This window comes from Lissotriton helveticus, chromosome 5_1 (assembly GCF_964261635.1).
Source record: "Lissotriton helveticus chromosome 5_1, aLisHel1.1, whole genome shotgun sequence".
Taxonomy (NCBI): Eukaryota; Metazoa; Chordata; class Amphibia; order Caudata; family Salamandridae; genus Lissotriton; species Lissotriton helveticus.
Genome location: NC_136065.1, coordinates 916,185,929 through 916,206,069, shown reverse-complemented (window position 1 = coordinate 916,206,069; position 20,141 = coordinate 916,185,929). Strand labels below are relative to the sequence as shown.

At 45.6% G+C, this 20,141-nt stretch overlaps 1 protein-coding gene across 1 annotated transcript in view; it reads right to left on the bottom strand.

The window, feature by feature from the left end:
- LOC144752569 (poly [ADP-ribose] polymerase tankyrase-2-like) overlaps positions 1-19,914 on the bottom strand; it is a 446,314-nt gene extending 426,400 nt beyond the window's left edge. Inside the window, exons 1-3 of the mRNA XM_078640458.1 lie at positions 19,186-19,914; positions 2,073-2,164; positions 1,898-1,976 (exon numbers count right to left, since the gene is read on the bottom strand). Coding sequence (XP_078496584.1) covers positions 1,898-1,976; positions 2,073-2,164; positions 19,186-19,914 — 900 coding nt within the window. The remainder of the gene's footprint in view (positions 1-1,897; positions 1,977-2,072; positions 2,165-19,185) is intronic.
- Between the last annotated feature and the right edge of the window lie 227 nt (positions 19,915-20,141).

Sequence of the window (20,141 nt, the reverse complement as noted above, 5' to 3'; positions counted from 1 at the left end):
GACTGGACTGAACTTTCTGCAATCTACTTTTGTGAGTTTCTCCAAGGGCTTGAGGTAGAGCTTGCCCGCTGTTCAAGAAGTCTCAGGAACAGCAAAGACTTCAAGCTCGACGCAGTCTACGACACAGACTCCGTGTCCTGAAGGCACCACAGAGAGCACCACCGCAATGCCGCACCGCGACCCTGGTCTCACGAACTACACCTGCTGACGCCGCCACCGAGCTGCTGCTCGCACCGCGACCTTTCGGCACCGCACTCTGCACCGCCTCGCTTCACGCCGACGCCGTGGTATCCCCGACGACGGCGCTCCACGTCGGACTCGGCGCTGCTGCTTGAACCATGATTCGAAGGCACCGCTCGTAAATTTACACGACACACCACCCTCATCCCGCATCGCAGCCTTGGCCTACCGACACCGGTGCAATCAACTCCAGTTCGTCAGCCGATTACAGCGCTTCAACGATGACGACGCTGCTTTCACCGTGACCTGCCAGCACCGTGACGAGCACGGCCTTCATCGCACACCGCGACCCTGGTCTCACCGACGACGCCATCTAACGCCGCCACAGAGCCGCTGCTTGCACCGTGACCGGAGGGCACCGCACGCCGCACCGCTGCACTTCGCACCGCAGCACCGGACGCCTGCTGACGCCAGAGCTCCTGACTTCACCAGAGAGGATTCGATCTGCAACGTGTGTGACTTCGAGGGCCCCGACGACTCCTGCACCGACCTTCGGATGCCTGCGGATGCTGTGTTTATGAAGCTCAACGAGAGTTTATCGGCGCCCTGCTTTTCTGAAAGGTACTGTTTGCGGGTCTCCCCGACAAAGTAGCTGGCCCGCAACGCCTCGGTCAGCCAGAACCGTTTGCTCACAACGCCGTGATAGCCCCGGACGGAGCTATCGACATCAAGGAACTATTTTTCAACATTATTGGTTAAGTGAAGATTTTTAAGTACTGTATTGTGGATTTTTATCATTTTGGTCTTGTTTTAAGTATATAAAAATGTTGGATATTTTTCTAAACTGGTGTGGTGTCCTTTTGTAGCGCTTACACTGTATTACTGTTGGTTATGTACAAATGCTTTACACACTGCCTCTGAGATAAGCCTGACTGCTCGTGACAAGCTACCAAGGGGGTGCGGTGGGGTTATTTTAGGAGTGCAACTCCCTTATCCGGACTAGGAAGAAGGGTCCCTACTTGGACAAAGGTGCAAGCCCTTGCCTACTACAGACCCCCATTTCTAACATTCACACTCGCTTTAATAAACATCTGAAGCAGAGAAGGGTTAAATCAGAATGCCTAGGGATCAGAATGTTGAAGTTTGTATAAGTTTGCTTTAAGGAACAGTTCCTGTATCTGTAGGTCAACCCTAAAAATTGAGAAAAGTTTAACTGGATTTTATTTTACTTTCACGGGTTCTTAAACCTTTGTCTTTAGCTTTAATTCAAGTTTTCAGGGTACACAACACAGTGAAAACTGCATGAGGTCTTTCAACTCAACATTGGGTAAACAGTTTCAACCAAGTGAGCAAGATTTGTAACACTTAAAAAACCAAAACTCTTGACCTTTTACAGCAAAATAAGGTAAACGCTATGAAAACAACTGCTTTTACCCATGTTTTTAACATGTTTTTGAGAAAACGATGACCTAACAGACGTCATACTATAAAACATATTGCATCAAAAGCATTTCCTCAAGACCAACTTTATTACTGCCTTGTACGTCACTAGCCTTTCTGACACACATTGCTATTCTATAGTCTCAAACTGTACCCCGGGCTGAAAGCTATTGCCTTTGTCCCATCTAGATGAGTAAGTCTAAGTGAGCACTCCAACCTTCACGCATCAGTCGGTTATTGAAAGGAAGACTGTTCAAGTACTTGTGGCTACTCGTACCTTAGCCTCATGCTTCACAAGCAGGTCCACAACATCATCACGTGCGCTGTCAGATGCTACATGGAGAGGAGTCTGGAGACTAGAATAAACAGAAAGAAACGTTAATATGCACTTTGTGCTTCCATTCAAAAAATGGAGAACAATGGGGAATGCCATTAAAAAATAGAAGGCTTACTCTTTCATCTGCTCGTTAACATTTGCTCCTTTTCGTAAAAGTAATTCACACACAAGCTTTCTCTTGGAACACGGTGAAGCAGCTGCACAGTGCTAGAAATAAACAATTGTGTTGCATGAACATCAATATCTTTTTCAGTGCTCCCAAATCTAGTAACATGCATCAACAACCAAACCATTTAGCATTTTAAAGTCAACAGTGAAAAAATTAACATCACAAGTTTTAAGGGCCAACAGAACTTCAAGAAATGTTGCAGAGTCTTAATTTTTATACATAAAATGGAAGTGATACTTTACATTTCATAACATGGTACTTTACCGCAGATATAGTTCTTCACCTATATGAAAAGGATCAATCCATTGATCAAAGTGAGGTAGTCTTACAGCGTTCTGTAGCAGCACTATATAGTGTGCTTTAGCAGTTTTCACAGCGCTCAAGATTTTTCTTAAGAAAACAAATTGCGCATACAGAAGACACCCTTACGTTTTTCCTGTGTCTGTCACATGGTTACCAAGTACTATTTTAAGGGTATTCAGGCTTGAAAACGGGTCTCAACCACTTAAGATGCAAGGGCGCCTCATTACATTAACTTCATATTTTCTTATAAATCTAATGCGAATTGTTTTAAGAGTTTTTCTAGAAGAGTTTTTTTCAGTTATTTATCTAAACAAAAAGGGCTTGCCGTGGTTACATTTTTTTTAAATACCATTAGCATTGACAAATTACAGGATAGATGTAGGTTATAAAATACAGAATACAGTCTGACAATGTTGTTGCCTTGCTAATATATGGTGAACAAATGAAGGTTTTTCACATACTCCAATGAAGATCGGAATCAACGCCTTCTCTCAATTTCAGGAAGACTGGGAAAATAAATGCAAAGATGTATACGAATAAAGCTAGCTTTCATGGGACTATATCCAAACAATACAGTGATCTGCTTAAAGACTGTGCCCACTAGGAGACTAAGGGAAACAGACAAAACTCATCTCTTTAGACTATTAGATAGTCTCAGTCATTTGGCTGTCTACAATGAAGTGCCTTTCTTGAAAGAAGCTACAGCAGTTCATTGCCTGGGTACACCCTTTCAATTTCAGACAGCACATTGTAGAATTGGAGTAGCTATTGTTCCCCTTGAGCCCAGTTTAATGGAAGTGGGGCAAGCAGATGATAAAAATAACTTGGAATTAACCTATTACTGTGAGTTTGCCATTTCACATAATTATAGGAAGCAATGTAAGGCATTAAAATAAGATATACAATATCTAGTCAAGGCATGACAGCGTTAGCACTGCACATATCAAGTATTCACACGAGAGGCTTGTTTTCTAATCCCTGATCTTGAAGAAACCTGTGCACTTTTTTCAGAATGTACCCATATAACATTTTATATTCCTCTTTCCGAAGCACACAGAGCAGACCAACCCGTCTCATAATTAAATAATTCAGTAGAGAGAGTTCAGGGAAAGAACAGCTTCGCTAGGCTCATCAAGGTAACCCTTCCAAATGTTTAACATTTCAAACAGATATGCACTAGACACTTCAGAAAACATCAGTATCTTACTATAAACAGATGGCAAACAAATCATTTTGTGGTAAAAGGTTCACAAACATAGCTGATATTTAGGGCTTCAACATCATGCTCCTAAAATTGACTATTAAGTTTGGAACAAGCAAATAGTTTTGCAGAAGGATCATTTGAATAAATCCCCATCTTGAGGATGAACTGCTACTTAGAAGTTAAGAGACAATTGCCCACTGCAGAATCCCCACATCAGACAAGTTAGCTAAAAACAAAGTAAGAAATGGGCTGCGGTATGGATATAGTGCAAAACAGCAGAGCGGCTGGTATGCTACTGGCACACGATCTAGCCCCCAACTAAGACTCCTGCTTTTTTCACCACCCTGTTTCGCTAGCCGTATGTGTCACTCATCAGAGAAGGGAGACATCAAAAGTTCAAGCATCAAGGAATCCGCAGCAATTCCTGGATGAAAAAAGCCAGTCTGCTTTTGTTAGGAGTGCTCTGGCCTGGCAGCCACTGTCCCATCATCGCCACACAAACGCGGTCTTAACTCTTCATCCATGGTAGAAACTTGCCTTCTACAACAATATAATCTTTTTGGAAGGTATGCCTTTGGACCCTAAAGTCTGTGAAGCATCAAAGGACCTTCTGAATTCCAGCATCATTTCTCTTCTACAGAGCTTGCTTTTGCCACTGATAACTCTCCAGGCATAGGATTATATCCTCAAAGAACCCGAGTATATGTTTGCCTTGCCTTCCTCTCTAAGGGCAGAGACCATAATCTGCAGGGTCTGACTAGGTATCCAAATTAAATGTACAATACTCTTTAGACTCATTTACTGCGTTCACAAGGACTACAGCAGCCATCTTGGAGCAGTACTACCTGGGCACACAACATCTCATATCATGTACAACCGATTAAGCTTACCAACAGTTACCATAACAAAAGTCTGATGTTTACCAAAGGCCATAACACACTTTAAGCTCCCTGGGCATCAAACTGAATCACATCTTGTAGCAAAGGATGTATTTGTACTATTAAATGGAGCAACTTCATTCTATGCCCATCAATCTCTGGCAGTCCTTGTTTTATGTCTGTCCAAGGAAAAGTAGATGCTAATGTCCCAAGGGCCGAGAAAAACCCCAACATTGAGTTGGTAAATCTCCTGCCTTTCTCAGAGGCAGGAGACTGGTCACTATTCTACTGTGGTATTCTTCTAATCTAAAATGTGATCAGCGCCAGCTTTTCAGAGCACACACAAAAATCATTATTTTGAGCATGCCGCACTGAACATAATTTTTTTAACGAGTTGTGGTATACACGAAGGACAAAGATAAGAAAAAACCGAGTGAAAGAGCATTGAAGAACCATCACTCACCCGCCAAAGAAAAATTAGATCCAAACCGAAGCATAGAAATGATCATGAAACCACTGAGAGCCAAGAAAGACAATCCACACATGAATACTCACTTTGTGCAGGTATAGAAAGAATTCAAGGGCGTGTAAGATTGAGTCACTAATGGTGAGATGAGAGTACATCAGTTGGAAGTTACAGAGTTTATATGACAGAAACCCTGTCCCTATGCCCAAGCTTCACAATCTGCAATGTGAAGTCACTAAACTTACAAAGCCAAATTCAAGGAGGGAATTTTAAGCCTTCTGCATGAAATTAATGGAATTGTCGCTGACAAAGATTTTTGGGCTATCACTTCAATGAAATTTGAAATAAGAATGGTTATCTGTACAGTATCACAGAAACCTTTATTTATTTTTTATTTGTGTATTTTATAAAGCGCAGCAGCTGCCCCAACGGGGCGTCCCGACGCTGAGACTTTGACAGCGGACGGCACAGGAATGGGTTAAAGGGAGAACAGATGGGTCTTCAGGGACTTGCGGAATGACAATTCTGTTTGGGAGGAACGTAAGGCTACCGGTAGCTTGTTCCAATGCTGAGTGGCACAGACCTCAAAGGTTTTTCCACCTGCTCGTGAACGTTTAAAGCGTGGAGTTTCCAGGAGGAGAAGAGAGTTGGACCGTAATGTCCTATAGTTGGTATACGGTCGCAGGGTGCTTTTCAAATGGGCGGACCCATGACCCTTCGAAGCTCGATAGGCCAGCGTCACAGCTTTGAAAATGCATCTTTTAGCTATTGGCAGCCAATGCAGTTTGCGGAGGTGGGGAGAGATGTGATGTCTGAAAGGGATTCTTCCACTAGCCGAGCGGCTGCGTTTTGGACAGTCTGGAGTTTTTGACATAGGCCTGCTGTGATACCTAGATACAGGGCATTGGCATAATCAAGATGGGAAGTGATCAATGCCTGGATCACAGTCTTACGGCAGTCCGCTGGTAAGTAGTTGATAAGCCGTTTGATGGTCCTGATCTTGCCAAAACAGGAGGCTGCAACTGTTTGTACCCGAGTATTGAAGCTGAAGTGGTTATCCCAACGGACTCCAAGGGTTCTTACCGAGTCTTTGGGCTTGGGCTCAGATCTTCTGGCCACCACAGACTGGAGTCCAGAGGGGATGGTGAGTTGAAAAACAGAATCTCCGTTTTTCCTGCATTAAGTCGAAGGGAGTTGGCATCCATCCACTTGGAAATGTCCCTAAGGCAAGTTTTTAACTGATCAAAAGCAGAGGAGGAGGGGGGAGTCGAAAGTAAAAAGAAGCTGAATGTCATCAGCGTAGGAAGTAGATTTAATCCCAGTCTGAGCAATCAGCTTAGCCAGGGGGGTGAAGTAAACATTAAACAGGAGCGGGCTAAGGGAGGAGCCCTGTGGGACTCCCCATTTGAGTGGTCTGGCTGAGGAAGTGTAGGGAGGGGTGAAAACCTGCTGTGTATGGTCAGAGAGAAATGATGTGAGCCATTTCAGCACAGTGCCACCTACGCCTAAGTCCTCCAGCCTCCTCAGCAGGATCTTGTGAGAGACGGTGTCAAATGCTGCTGAAAGATCCAGCAGCACTAACACCGCCCTTGACCCTCGGTCGAGCGTCCACCTCACCGAGTCAGCCATTTCGATAAGGGCTGACTCCGTGCTATGGCCCGACCTGAAGCAGTGTTGGGAATCATGAAGTAGACTGTTGGTTTCAATGAAATTCGCCAACTGGGAATGAACCAGTTTTTTCAGGATTTTAGCCGGGGCGGGCAGGAGGGAAATAGGCCTGTAGTTGCAGGGAAGGTCCGGATCCAGGTTAGGTTTCTTAAGGATGGGGACCAGGGAAGCGTGTTTCCACTTAGCGGGGGAAACTGCCCGAAATGAGGGAGTCATTCCAGATGTGGTTCAGGTAGGGATTCAGAAGGGGTGCCAGTTTTTGGTATTGCTTAGCAGGCCATGGGTCATTGGGAGAGCCTGATTTGCACTTTAGTAGTTCGGCCAAGGTGTCTGCTTCCGAGATGGTTGAAAATTCGGACAAGGTAGCCTGCGATGGCGGGAGAGTGGGGGATACCTCTTCCCAGTCCTCTTTGTTAGAGGTGGGGAAGGAAGAGTAGATGGTCTCGATTTTATCCTCGAAGAATTGTGAAAGTTTGTCGCATAATGATAGTGATGCGGGCTGAGTTCGAGTCAAAGCGTTGGGGTCTGTAAAGGATCGAACAATATTGAAAATCTCTCTGGAGCCATTGCTGGCGAGTTTGATTCTGGAGGCTAGAAAGTCCAGTTTATGTTCTTCGATCATTCTCCTTAATGGTGAATACCGGAGACCAACGGAGTAGACAGAATAATTAACCCCCACCCCCCAACTATGAACAATATGCCCAACAACTCTCTTGAGAGCGAATGAGGCAAGCAGGCCAGGCATTTATTCGGGAACTTGGTCCCCTTGGAGAAATTCTGATGTGGCGAAAAAATGTAATTAATTTAACCTTCCATAACTTTGTATGTCTTTTTCCTCCTTTCTTCTATCCATCTAGTCTTCCTTATCTCCACTCTTCCATCAAGCCATGTTTCCCTCTGCTCATCATCTATCCGCCCCACCCACACTTCTGTGTTCTTTCCATCAATTTCCCACCTTCTGTTGAATCTTACTATCCTCTTTCAGTGGTATTCATGAGCTGTTATTTAGACATCAGTATTTCCTATCAAAATCAATTGAGGCATAAACAATAATTTGAATGTTTTATGTCACACAGATCTAGCCAGTGGCACTCACCTCGCTCAAGTTACTTTGGGGGCGCAGATTGAGGGGTGGGGAGATTCATAACGCCCCTACCCTAGAACCATTATATTTAGCCTATTTCACTTCAGAGTAACATTAAGAGATAATGGACTCACACAACATGCAGACTTACTAATTGAGAACCCACATTTTTTTGGTCTCAGATTGATTTGGAGATACAGCTCCTTAATACTGACTAGCCCAGATATAAATTGAGATTCTATTTAACTCGAAAGAAAGTAGGGTCTTACAGGGATTCCAACTTGTGATCTTTAGATGGCAGCATGTTTCAATTGTAAGCTTTTAACTTATCGAGCAACCGTGGCAGTTTGTTTGGATTTTTTGTCCCTTTATAGTTGCTAATAGGAGCCACAAGACATTTTTAAGTAACATTACTGTAAGGCGAGATCAACCTGCCTTGCACCACGCATTCAACCACAGAGAGCAAAGAGTGCAAAGCGGACATACCAATTACAAACAATGTTGTGCATTTGACTTCTTAACCATTGGTGTAACGGGGATGGGCTAAAAGAGTTGCAGCAAGGATAAAGGTGATGGGATTTCATTTTTGCTTAACTATTGTCTTCATACAAAGTAATTTTGAGGATGAAAGGCAAACGTACATTCCTGCTTCCCTTAAATTATTTTGCCTGGTAGCCACATCTTAGTGCGGGCATTAAATACATCTGGCAGGAAAAAAACCATTGAAGTCATTTCGATAGTCATAAATTGGAGAGAAATGGAGATAGTGTGACACGATTTAAAGAACCCTCTTTGCACCACGTGTTCTTTGCTTTACTCCCACAAAATTATGGCATTTCCTTTATCAGCTTTACTGCAGATAAACCAACAAGTTGGCCAAGGTCAGAAGAAGAGGGAAAGTGCACATGCCAACACTTTGTTCCCATTTCCCTTAATACCGGATTTTTGACACAGCATCCTCATTGGGTCTGGTGTGATAGCGCAGCTGTCTCCAGAACTTATGTGATAAAAAAAAAGACCTTCCAGGACAGAGATGGACTGTGGCTGCACCCCACTGCTGAGTCATGAGAATACATTTTTTGATTAGTCAAAAGCTGTGAGCTCCATAGAAAGAGTGCTGACCCGCCAACCAGCTGTGAGCATTTGTTTAACTAGCTGATCAAGCCAGGACGTTTTTCAAAGCAAAGCCATTTTTTTTTCCATTTCATGCACACACATGCGAGAAGGGACCTTGCCTTTAAACGTCACAAAAAGGCCTCTGTGATTCTATTCAAAATCTTCTCCTAGAAAACTATTGTGTTTGTACTTCTCTGGTTACCATGTGGTAAAGCTTATGCGCAATACAGTACAGCATTTTTGGTTATGATGGCAAGTCAATGGCCAAAGTTATAAATTAATCTGTATTTTTACAAAAAGTTAAAACCAAGTCAGCGAGTCTGGTTTATTTATTTTGAAAATTAAATGTTAAAGGTAATGGGCATTTAAGGGTGGATTATTACTTTCTTAAAATCTGTTGAGAAGTATTTTGTTAAATGAAATCTCAGTTTAGTGTAGTAGGCAAGGCTTTTAGCATTGGTTACCCATCCTGACAGATTTGCACTGTGATAATCCTCGTTAAGCCCAAATTCGAAATTGCATATTTTGTTTGGCAAAAATAATCTAGTTTACACTTCTAGTTTTATGAAAGTATGCCTGATAGGAGCCTCGTTAGAAACCTTGCATTCAATACACTAGGCCAGATTAGGGTATGGTAAAGCAATGATAAAGGGTACAGACCCGATAGGTTCACTGATAAAAGTTAAGTCTGAAGCGCAAGTCTGATCGCCTTATAATAAAAAGTTACGACAAAAGCAGTAGGCTTGGTTTAGTTATTGTGAAAAGAATTTGTTAAAGCCTCTGGGACTTTAATTAACAGTGGATGGTTTTCTTACATGTTTTTCAGGCCGAAGACAGGTATTTTGTTACAGGAAATCTTCTATTATGATAGTAAAAAAAAAGGGTGTTGGTCATGCCCTGTGACAAACCCTGGGGGTAGAGGAGTTTCATTGTGAAAATCTGATTTGAGCCTTTACAGAGGAGTTGTAAATGGTTTTTGCCAACTGCAATGTTGCATGCATTTGTAATTGTATTACTATGGTTGCTAGCGCATGTGCACTTCAAAGGCCTGTGCTGGCTATGGTGTTAAACCAATGCAAAAACCAGTGCCCTTATTGGTTAATTTGGTAAAAGTTAAGTCAGATTTCTGAGGTTTATAATGAAAAGAAAATAGGCCGGACTTATTGTGAAAAGCATGTTTTAAAAAAGGCAACTTTGACTTTTAGTGGTGAATTGCTAATACTCTGTGGCCACACCCTCTAGCCAAGTATTTTGTTAAATGAAATCTCAAAGATTACCATAATAGACAAAGGTGTTGGTGTCACTGGTCTATTTTAATTAATTTTAACTAACTGTGTGTAATAGAAGATTTGCAATGTGATAATCCTTTTAAAGCCATATAAGGTGTTTTTTTATGATTTGATAACTGTAATTTATATATATATATATATATATATATATATATATATATATATATATATATATATATATATATATATATATATATAAATAAATCACTCCACCAAATGAGTACGTCGAAGCCTGCTTCCAAGGTTTTAAAGCGCTTTATTAAACAAACACATAGGGCCTCATTATATTGCAGCAAGTTTGAGAACGCCCGACAAGTAGTCGGCGGTCCCACCTGCCATATTTTGAGAAAACTGCATTTTTCTACTGCTTCTTGTGCTGCAGCCCCGAAAAGGGCAGCAGCACAAGAAAGTAGAAAAAGGCATGGTTTCAAACATCCATGTACCACATGCCAGGCACCATATGGTCCCTGGCACACACTGCATGGATGTTTGGGAGACACCACATGTGCCCCCTGGCTATTTAGCAATGACCCACGGGGGACAGGGGCCCAGCTAAAGGGCCCCCAAAGTCCCTTTCTGTCAGCCTTTTAACAGTGGTGAGACCACCATGAAAATGCTGTGCGAAATAGACATGCTAATCACTTTGGCGATGCCTGTGCAGGCAAAACCTCCACTGTAAGGATTAATGTCCAACTACCGCCAGACAGGCTCCTTGAGCCCGTCGGAGGCAACGGGTGACCGTCCACATCGTAATGCGGAGATGAGACAGATGGCCTGGGTGTCGGATGGACAGCCACAGACGGCCTGTCGGTGGCGGTCACACAGACATCAAAATGGGGCCCATAGTTTGGCAGTCTGCAGCGATACCACGAGTGGCTAAACTGCAGCATTAGCAATGATTCAATATAACGTTGCCTGAGGACTGAAATATTAATTATTGCAGGTGTGCACACTTTAAGAATAACCGGGAGACTCAGTAATCAACTTATCAAGTAGACTTTATCACTCGTGGTCGTCTTTAATGAGTAGACTTGCTGTGATCAAGGCTAATAAGTGGAGCAGAAACGTGTTGGGAGTGGTATCAAAGCAGACTGCCAAACTATGTGTTTGTTTAACAAAGCGCTTTGAAACATACTTCTTCGGTGGAGTGTTGTTTTGGTACATGTCAATGGGAGACTCCGATCCCACTTCGTTGAAGGCGACTACCAGGGTCTGGTGCCCTCTAACACTGAGCCACTGTTTAGGCCTCAAAACAATGTACCCACCCACTCGCAATAGCGAGTCAAATTTTATCAGGTCGATCTATTTTTAGCACCTACTAGTCCCATTTGACGAGTAAACATAAGCGGGAAAAGAACAGGTTTTCTGTTAATAACAAAGTGAATGAGCAATAAAGATGTCATTAAATCTGGTTTATCTTGACACATTTGCTGTCTGTTGAAGAAAAGAGGTCAAATGTCAGTTTGTCTTTTTACTAAATGCTGCTTGGAAAATGGAGTTTTTTTCTTTTTCTTACTACAGTTACAAGTTTTGGTCAACTGAGCTGTCTGAAGAGGTCAGGTTTTTTTGTCTAACCAATTACATTGATAAGAAAGTGTCCTCTTTTTGCATGGTTGCCCCCACTGTTTGCTGAACTGCTCATGTACCTTGACTAAGTGTGCCATGGGCTCCTGCCAATCAGTTACCCAGGGGCTATGTTCTTTCCCTAAAACTGCATTAAAGACAAAACACAATTGGCACTCTCTGGCAACACGTCAGTCCCTGGTAAATGGTACCACAGGTACCCAGGGCACTGTGACCAGGGAAGACCTCTAAGGGCTGCAGCACTTATTGTGCCACCCTTAGAGGCCCTGTACCTTTACACTCACACACTGCCTTTGCAGGCTGCGTGTTTTGGTGCAGAACAAAGTGAAGCGTCAACAGGGAAACATCCTTAACAACAAAGTTTGAATAACAAATGGCCTGAACTACGAATCCTGAACAACGACCGATCAGTTAACCACAACATCCTTAACAACGACCAATCAGTTAACCACGACATCCTTAACAACGACCGATCAGTTAACCACGACATCCTTAACAACGACATCCTTAACAACGACTTAACACCTCCGCACCCCCTCTGACACGAATCACTCGGTACTTGGCAAACATGGGTTCTGACAAATTCATGCTAACATGATCTTTCTAATAAATGTGTTTATCACATATTGCTTTTTCACTTTCTTTTCAGATTTATTGTTTCTTTACTTTTCTTTCAAGCCTTTCTGCTAGTCCCAAACCAATAAAATGGACACTTGCATAAATATACACGTTCGAAGTATTGGCTTACTATGTGTTGTCTATTGTACTTTTCTGTCCCTCATTTTCTCTCGGATTTGTTTTGTGAAAACAGTACTTAATTTGAATACCTTTTGCGACCTAAAATTGGTTTTCATGAAAATGTGAGAAAACATAAAACTTTGCAACTCTGCAACTTTCTGAAGTCTTCAGTGGACCTTTGTAAAGTTAGCGAGAACAACGTTTTAACCTAACTGACCATCTGCATGCTATGTATACAGAAAACCACTCTCTGGTCTCGGACGATTGCGGGGCAGCAGTGTGCCTTCATCCTGCCGGTGGCACACGCCTGCTTAGGTGGTTTGATTGCGGAGATGTGTGGTGACTGGGTACAGGGCGTCTCTCCACTCTCCCCCACTGACCTGACATGCTCCTTGCCCCCTAGCATGACGTACTCGTCAGGGGACCCTGACCTGTGGAAAACGCCTGCTAAGGTGGTTACAATGCGTGCCACGCATCTGCCACTGGTGGGATGTGAGGATGATGTGTGGTGACTGGGTACAGGGCGCATGTGTGTTTCTCCCCTCTGCTCTCCCTGACCAGTTAATTTCTCCCCCCCCCACCCCCAGGTCACCAGGCTGGCAGGCTCAGATGAGCCCGGGCTGCAACCTGCTTTCATCCTTCCAGATTGGCAGCACGTTGGGGGCATAGCGTCGCAAGGAATGTTCTGGCCTCAGCCAGTGCGTGCTGGTGGTTTATGTGATCGGCAGATGAAGCTTAACGATTTAAGGATTATTCACTCAAAACTTATTTATTTAAAAATTCATGCATTATTACATTTCTTTTTTATGTCAAAAACGTGATTTTAAAGAACATAGTGGTGAAAATGGGTAATGAGCAAAATGTATATATTTTTTCGTGGCTTAGGCACTCGTAAAAAATGATTCTTAGAGATGCCCCGTGAAAAACGAGCGACCACTAGTGTCCAGGCTGAGTGGCTGCTCGCCAGCTGCCACCAACAGACATGTTTCTAGACCCCTGGGTCGAGAGCCTGCTGCTCTCGGGGGTCTGAAACAATGCACCACCTGGGACCAGGTGCCAATCCTCCTCCTCCAGGATGGAAGGTTTCACGAAGGGGAAGCTTCAAAGGCTTGCTGCCTTTGCGAGTTCCCCAGGCCCGTAGCTGCTTTCAGGAACTCGCCGGCCCCCACCGGTTCTGACCCCCACTAAGGTGGGTGAACCGACGGGAAAACCAAGTGAGGGAGAGAGGTGTGCCCACCTTTTCCCTCAGGTAGGGGAGGCGAGGTGAATCACACCTCTCAGTACCCGCCATCTAGCAGATGGGGGGGACCCATCCAACCAGAATGAGGCATATGACCCCCTTCAACTGGAGGGTGGCATAATAGGGAGTGTACCCACCCCAAGGAAGGGACCCATTGGTCCCAACCTTTACTTACCTGTAACGCCCCTAAATCTAGTATTTAGGGGCATCCCTGAACCTTGACTCTTCAGAAACGAAACAAATAAGAAGGAGGACCGGAGAAGCTGTGCTAAAGCTAAGAGGATGACGCCCACTGACTTAGCCCCACCCTTACCGGCCTGTCCCCACCTCGAACATGCAGAAGCGAAATCCCCTAGAGGGCTAGACTGTAATCAAATTGATTTCAATAGCCCAGATATTTTAGGAATAAGGTTCATGGGAGCCAATAAAAGAGAAGTCACTGAAGAACAAAGAAGTTGCTAGCCCTCACAATAATTTTTTCTCTCAAAGTAATGAGAATACAAACAAGGAGGAATCTTCTGTTTGTTTGGGTTACTTTGTTTCAACCCTTTTGGAATTTTAAATCATTTTTAGATATATTTGTTCATGGGTGAGAAAGAATGGCGATTGTATATCCACAAATAATTATTCTTTGTGAAATTTCAAACCACTATAGTGCCCAAAAGGTCAAAAACAGAAAAGGCAACAAAAAATTGAATTTAACTTTTTCCAATTAGTTTAGAATGATGAATAATCAACTAAAGGACTAGTGAATTATGATGCCTGTTTGCCGGCAAACAGGCATCATAATTCACTTGTGGATATACAATCGCCATTCTTTCATGTAAAAGAAGTTTGTATTGAATATGCTACTTACCAGTATGCATCTGTTCTTGGCATGTAGGGCTGCTAACATTCATATCTAGTGCATAGATCGCCGCCTAGTGTTGGGTCCGGATGATTGCACATTGTTGTCCTGGAAGAGTCTTCGAAGTATCACAAGATAGGTGGCTCCTCCCCTGGACTACAGTGCGCATGGGCATCGGCTCCATCCCCAGATTGTTTTTAGCCATTGTGGCAGAGATGGAGTGAAATAGTGTAAAAGGATGTCCATGCTAATGATGAATGCAAGATAGTGTCTGCAGCCGCTACGGGCACCGGGGAGGAGTGAGGGCGATATGAATGTTAGCAGCCCTACATGCCAAGAACAGATGCATACTGGTAAGTAGCATATTCAGTTCGAGGCATGTGGGCTGCTAAATTCATATCTAGTGCATAGAATACATAGCAGTCCCCCCATTAAGGGCGGTTGCCCGTGCCAGCTGCAGAAGCTTGAAAAAGTGTCTTGAGAACAGCCTGCCCTACAGCTGCTTGCTGCTTGGAATGCACGTCCACACAGTAATGTTTGGTAAACGTGGGCAGTGTGACCCATGTGGCTGCTCTGCAAATGTCCTCTAAAGGAATGTTCCCCAGGAAAGCCATGGACGCCCCCAACTTGCGTGTGGAGTGCGCCCTTGGGGGTATTGTTAAAGTGCGCTTAGCTTTTTGATAACAGATTTGGATGCACTTAACAATCCATCTGGCTATTCCCGCTTTGGAAATGGGGTTGCCTTTGTGCTGTGCTGAGAAGGCAACAAAAAGTTGTTGTGTTTTCCTGAACTGTTGTGTTCTGTCAATGTAGTACATCAACGCCCTCCTAACGTCCAGTGTATGGAGCATTCGCTCAGCTACCGTTTGTGGGTTTTGGAAGAATGCGTGTAGGTCAATAGTTTGATTGATATGAAACTGTGACACCACCTTAGGAAGGAATTTGGGGTAGTGCGTAGCACCACCCTGTTTGAATGTATTTGGATGAAAGGCTCTTGGATTGTGAGCGCCTGCAGCTCACTAACGCGCCTAAGCGATGTAATAGCAATGAGGAAAGCCACTTTCCATGTTAGAAATTGAATTTCGCAGGAGTGCAGTGGCTCGAAGGGTGGACCCATCAGCCTCGTGAGGACCACATTGAGGTTCCACACCGGAGCTGGTGGTGTTCTCGGAGGAATGACTCGCTTCAGTCCCTCCAGGAAGGCTTTAATGGCAGGCACCCTGAAAACGGAGAGGTGCTGCCTATTTTGGAGATAAGCCGCTATGGCGGATAAATGTATCCGAATGGAAGCGTAAGCCAGATTGCATTTGTAAAGATGTAACAAATAGCAGATGATGTTAGGAATGGATGCATCTAGCGGGTTGATATTGTTGTCAGTACAGTAGATGACAAACCGCTTCCATTTTGCAGCATAGCAAGCCCTGGTTGTGGGCTTTCTTGCCTCCCGAATGATGTCCATGCATTCTGGAGGCAGGTTGAGGTAGCCAAATTCTAAGACCTCAGGAGCCAGATCGCCAGATTGAGGTGTTGCGGATCTGGATGCTGAATGTCGCCATGGTTCTGCGTCAAGAGCCGGGATGTGAGATGTAGCCTTTGATGCGGTACCACGGAAAGTTCTAGAAACGTGGTGTACCATGGTTGGCGTGCCCATGTTGGAGCAACCAGGATGAGAGTCATCGAGTGTTGCTTTAGCTTTTTTGCCACCAGCGGAATGAGAGGCGCTGGGGGAAAAGCGTACGCACATTTGCCTGACCAGTTCATCCATATCGCATTCCCTTGCGATTCCGGGTGAGGGAACCTGGCGGCAAAGCTTTGGCATTTTGCGTTTTCCTTTGTGGCAAATAGGTCTATCTCTGGATGACCCCACTGCCGGAAGTACGGGTGGAGCACTGATGGATGTATCTTCCACTCGTGCATTTGATGGCTGTACCTGCTGAGCAGATCCGCCATCTGATTGTCCTTGCCCGGGAGGTGTTCTGCCATGAGGAAGATGTTCCTCTGAATGGCCCACTTCCACATGCTCTGAGCCAGATGAGACAGCTGTGGCGAGTGAGTACCTCCCTGCTTCTGGATGTAGTACATGGCTGTCATGTTGTCCGTCCGGATCAACACGACCTTGTTGCACAAATGTACTTTGAAGGACTTGAGCGCCATGAAGATTGCCATCAATTCTAGGTAGTTGATGTGCAATCGTTGTTGCTGGGTTGACCACAGTCCCTGCACCGTGTAGTGGAGCACATGCGCTCCCCACCCCTGGAGAGATGCGTCCGTTGTTAGGACAATCTGTGGCACAGGCTCTTGGAACGGTCGTCCCTTGCAAAGGTTGTGTGGATTCCACCAATGCAGAGAGTTGTATGCTCGACCGGTCACCAACACTAGGTCCGTCAGTTGTCCCTGAGCCTGTGTCCATTAATTCGCTAGGCATTCTTGGAGGGGGCGCATGTGCAACCTTGCGTGCGGGACTATGAAGATGCAGGAGGCCATCATGCCTATCAACTGCATGAACACTCTCGCTGGCAGGGAGTGTTGCGGTCTGAATCTTTGGATCAGTGACTGAATGCTGTTGATTCTGACTGCGTTTGGCTGAGCCATAGCCGTCAGGGTGTTTATTGTCGCGCCCAGATACTGCCGCACATGGGCTAGTTGAAGGTGCGACTTTGGGTAATTCAGCGAGAACCCCAGACTGTGAAGGAGTTGAACAGTGCGGGACATGCGTGAGGCGCACTGTGTTTCCGACTTTGCTTGTACGAGCCAGTCGTCGAGGTACGGGTATACATGTATGTTCTGTCTCCGGAGGTGCGCCGCCACCGCCGCCAGACACTTCGTAAACACTCTGGGGGTAGTAGTCACCCCGAAGGGTAGCACTTTGAACTGATAGTGCTTGTTGTGAATGGTAAACCTGAGGTATTTTCTGTGGGACGGGTGGAGTGGGATGTGGAAGTAAGCATCCTTGAGTACTAAGGTTGCTAGGAAGTCCCCTTGGTTTAGAAGGGGAAGTATCTGTTGCAGTGTCAGCATGTGGAAATGTTCTGACAGTATATACATGTTGAGAGGGCGTAGATCCAGAATGGGTCTGAGGGATCCGTCCTTTTTTGGGATGAGGAAGTACAGGGAATAGACCCCTGTTCCTTCCTCCTCCACTGGCACGAGTTCGATTGCTCCTTTTTGCAGCATTACTAGCACTTCCTGCTGCAATAAGTGCAAGTGCTCTGCCGACATAGGACGGTGTCTTGGGGGAATGTTGGGAGGAGTGGATGTTAACTCCAAACAATACCCGTACTGGATTAGTTTTCTCACCCACCTGTCCGTGGTGATGGACGACCAAACCGGCAGGAACTGCTGGAGTCTTCCCCCGACAGGTGTTGGATGGTCGGTGGGCAGTGACAGGGAGTCACTGTTTGTTTGTGGCAGAGGAACGGGAGTTGGTGTTCCCTCTGCCTCTGCCTTTGGCACTGTTACCTCGGTAACCCCCTCTACCTTGCTTGGGGTACGAGGATTGCGCACCACCTTTCGTGAATTGTGTTTGTTGTCCCATGTGTCCTCTGGTAACACTACGCGCACCTGAGCGACGAAAAGTGTTGTCCCTGAACTGTTGTGATTGAAGTGCCCCCATGGACTTAGCAGTCTCGTTGTCCTTTTTAATCTTTTCAAGTGTGGTGTCTACATCTGGACCAAACAGTCTGTCAGGATTGACGGGCTGGTTGAGGATTGTAGTTTGGATGTCAGGCTTAAATCCAGATATACGAAGCCAGGCTTGGCGCCTTAGCATGACGCTAATGTTAATTCCTCTAGCCTCTGTGTCCGCTACATCAAGTGCGCATTTTATTGCAGCGTTTGATAGAAGCTTTCCCTCTTGTATGAGCATTTCTCCAGCTTCTTTATGCTCATCAGGCAGATGTTGAAGGAGCTGTTCTAGGGTGTCGTAATGCGCCCTATCGTAACGCGCTAACAGTGCCTGTGTGTTTGCGATACGCCATACATTAGCAGCCTGCGCAGCCACCCTCTTGCCAGATGCCTCAAGCACTTTTGACTCCTTGTCTGGGGGCGGAGCTTCACCAGTTGTTTGGGAGTTTGCCCTCTTGCGGGCATTTGCGACCACCAACGAATCCAGAGGCAACTGTCCCCGAATATAGGCAGGGTCCCCAGGCGCAGGCCTGTATATTTTTTCAATACGTGGGTTTACCACTCTCGCTCTTGTAGGTTCTTTAAAGATCTCTGGCGCATGTTTAAGGACACCTTTCAACATAGGAAGTGTTTTGACTGTTCTGTCGGAGACAGAGAAAGTGTCAAACAGGAAATCCTCTTCCACTGGGTCAGCATGCATATCTACATTATGATTTGCAGCTGCCCTCTCAATTAAAGCATTGAAAGCTGCCGAATCCTCAGTTGGTGATGTACGTGCCCCAAAACCTTGTGGGTCCTGCACCACCTGATGACTTCCCTGGTCCCCAGCGTCGTCATATGAGTCCTGATTCACATCAGGGTCATTGCCAGTAGGGAAGTTGTATTGTTCATCCTGGTCATCATCCTCACCCCCTGATTGGTTGGGGGAGGGTGTTGGACTCCTCCTTGGGGGAGGCTGCAGAGGTTCAACAAGGGCAGGTATGTCCTGTGTTTGCCTTTTCTTTTTCAGTGGAATTACAAATGACTCCAGTGGCTGGGAAGTGATCTTTCTCTTATAAAGTGTCATTATCCCTGTGTGGGCATCGATATAATGCTCACATTCGTCTTCAGATGCTGTTTGTCGAGGCAAAATAGCACTGGACGTGGAATGTGCCGAAGTCCCCGAGGTCTTCGGCACCGTTTGGGGTGCAAACGCGTTTGGTGGCACCTTTGGCGGTAGTGTGTAGATAAGTTGTCTCGACTTTTTGGCAGGTGGCTCCATCGGTTTCGGATCCGATGGCGCAGCCTTTGTCGACGGCAGGGCTTTCTCCTGAATCCTCTTGAGCGACTCGGTGACCTGTTTAGTAAATGAAGCCGAGGGTTTGACGACCGATGCTTCATGTCCGTCCGCTTTGGAGGCCTTCGGCGTGGCAGAAGGCGGCACCGATGAATCCTCGACTCCAACGGTTCGCTGCCCTGCAGCTTTCTTAGGCGCCGACGCCGTCGATGCAGATCCGGTGTCTTTGTGCCGAGGAGTAATGGCTCCGGCGTTCGGATCTTGGCCTTTAGTGGTCTTTGCTTCGACCGTCTGTTTGAAGGTTGACGCTCCAGCCGTCGAGACGTGATGGACTACCTTCTTCGAGGACGTGTCCTTGGCCACCGCGTGTGGCGCCGGTGACTCGACGGCCTTCTTCGGCTTCGTAGGGCCTAAGGGCGACGGAGTCTTAGACGGAGCCGGCTTCGTAATTTTGAACGGGACGTCGGCCATTTTAGATGTCGTCGAAGCCGTTTGTTTCGGTTTCGTTTTCGACGTGTCTTCGGCCATCTTAGATGTTGTCGAGACCGTAGGTTTCGGTTTCGGTTTAGGCGTGACGTCGGCCATCTTAGATGTTGTCGACTGTACTGGTTGCGGTTTCAGTTTCGATACGCGCAACAACGGCTCCTCCGGTGTATCCGTGGCCGGGCCCGAAGGCGGGGCTGGGGATATCGGTGCAG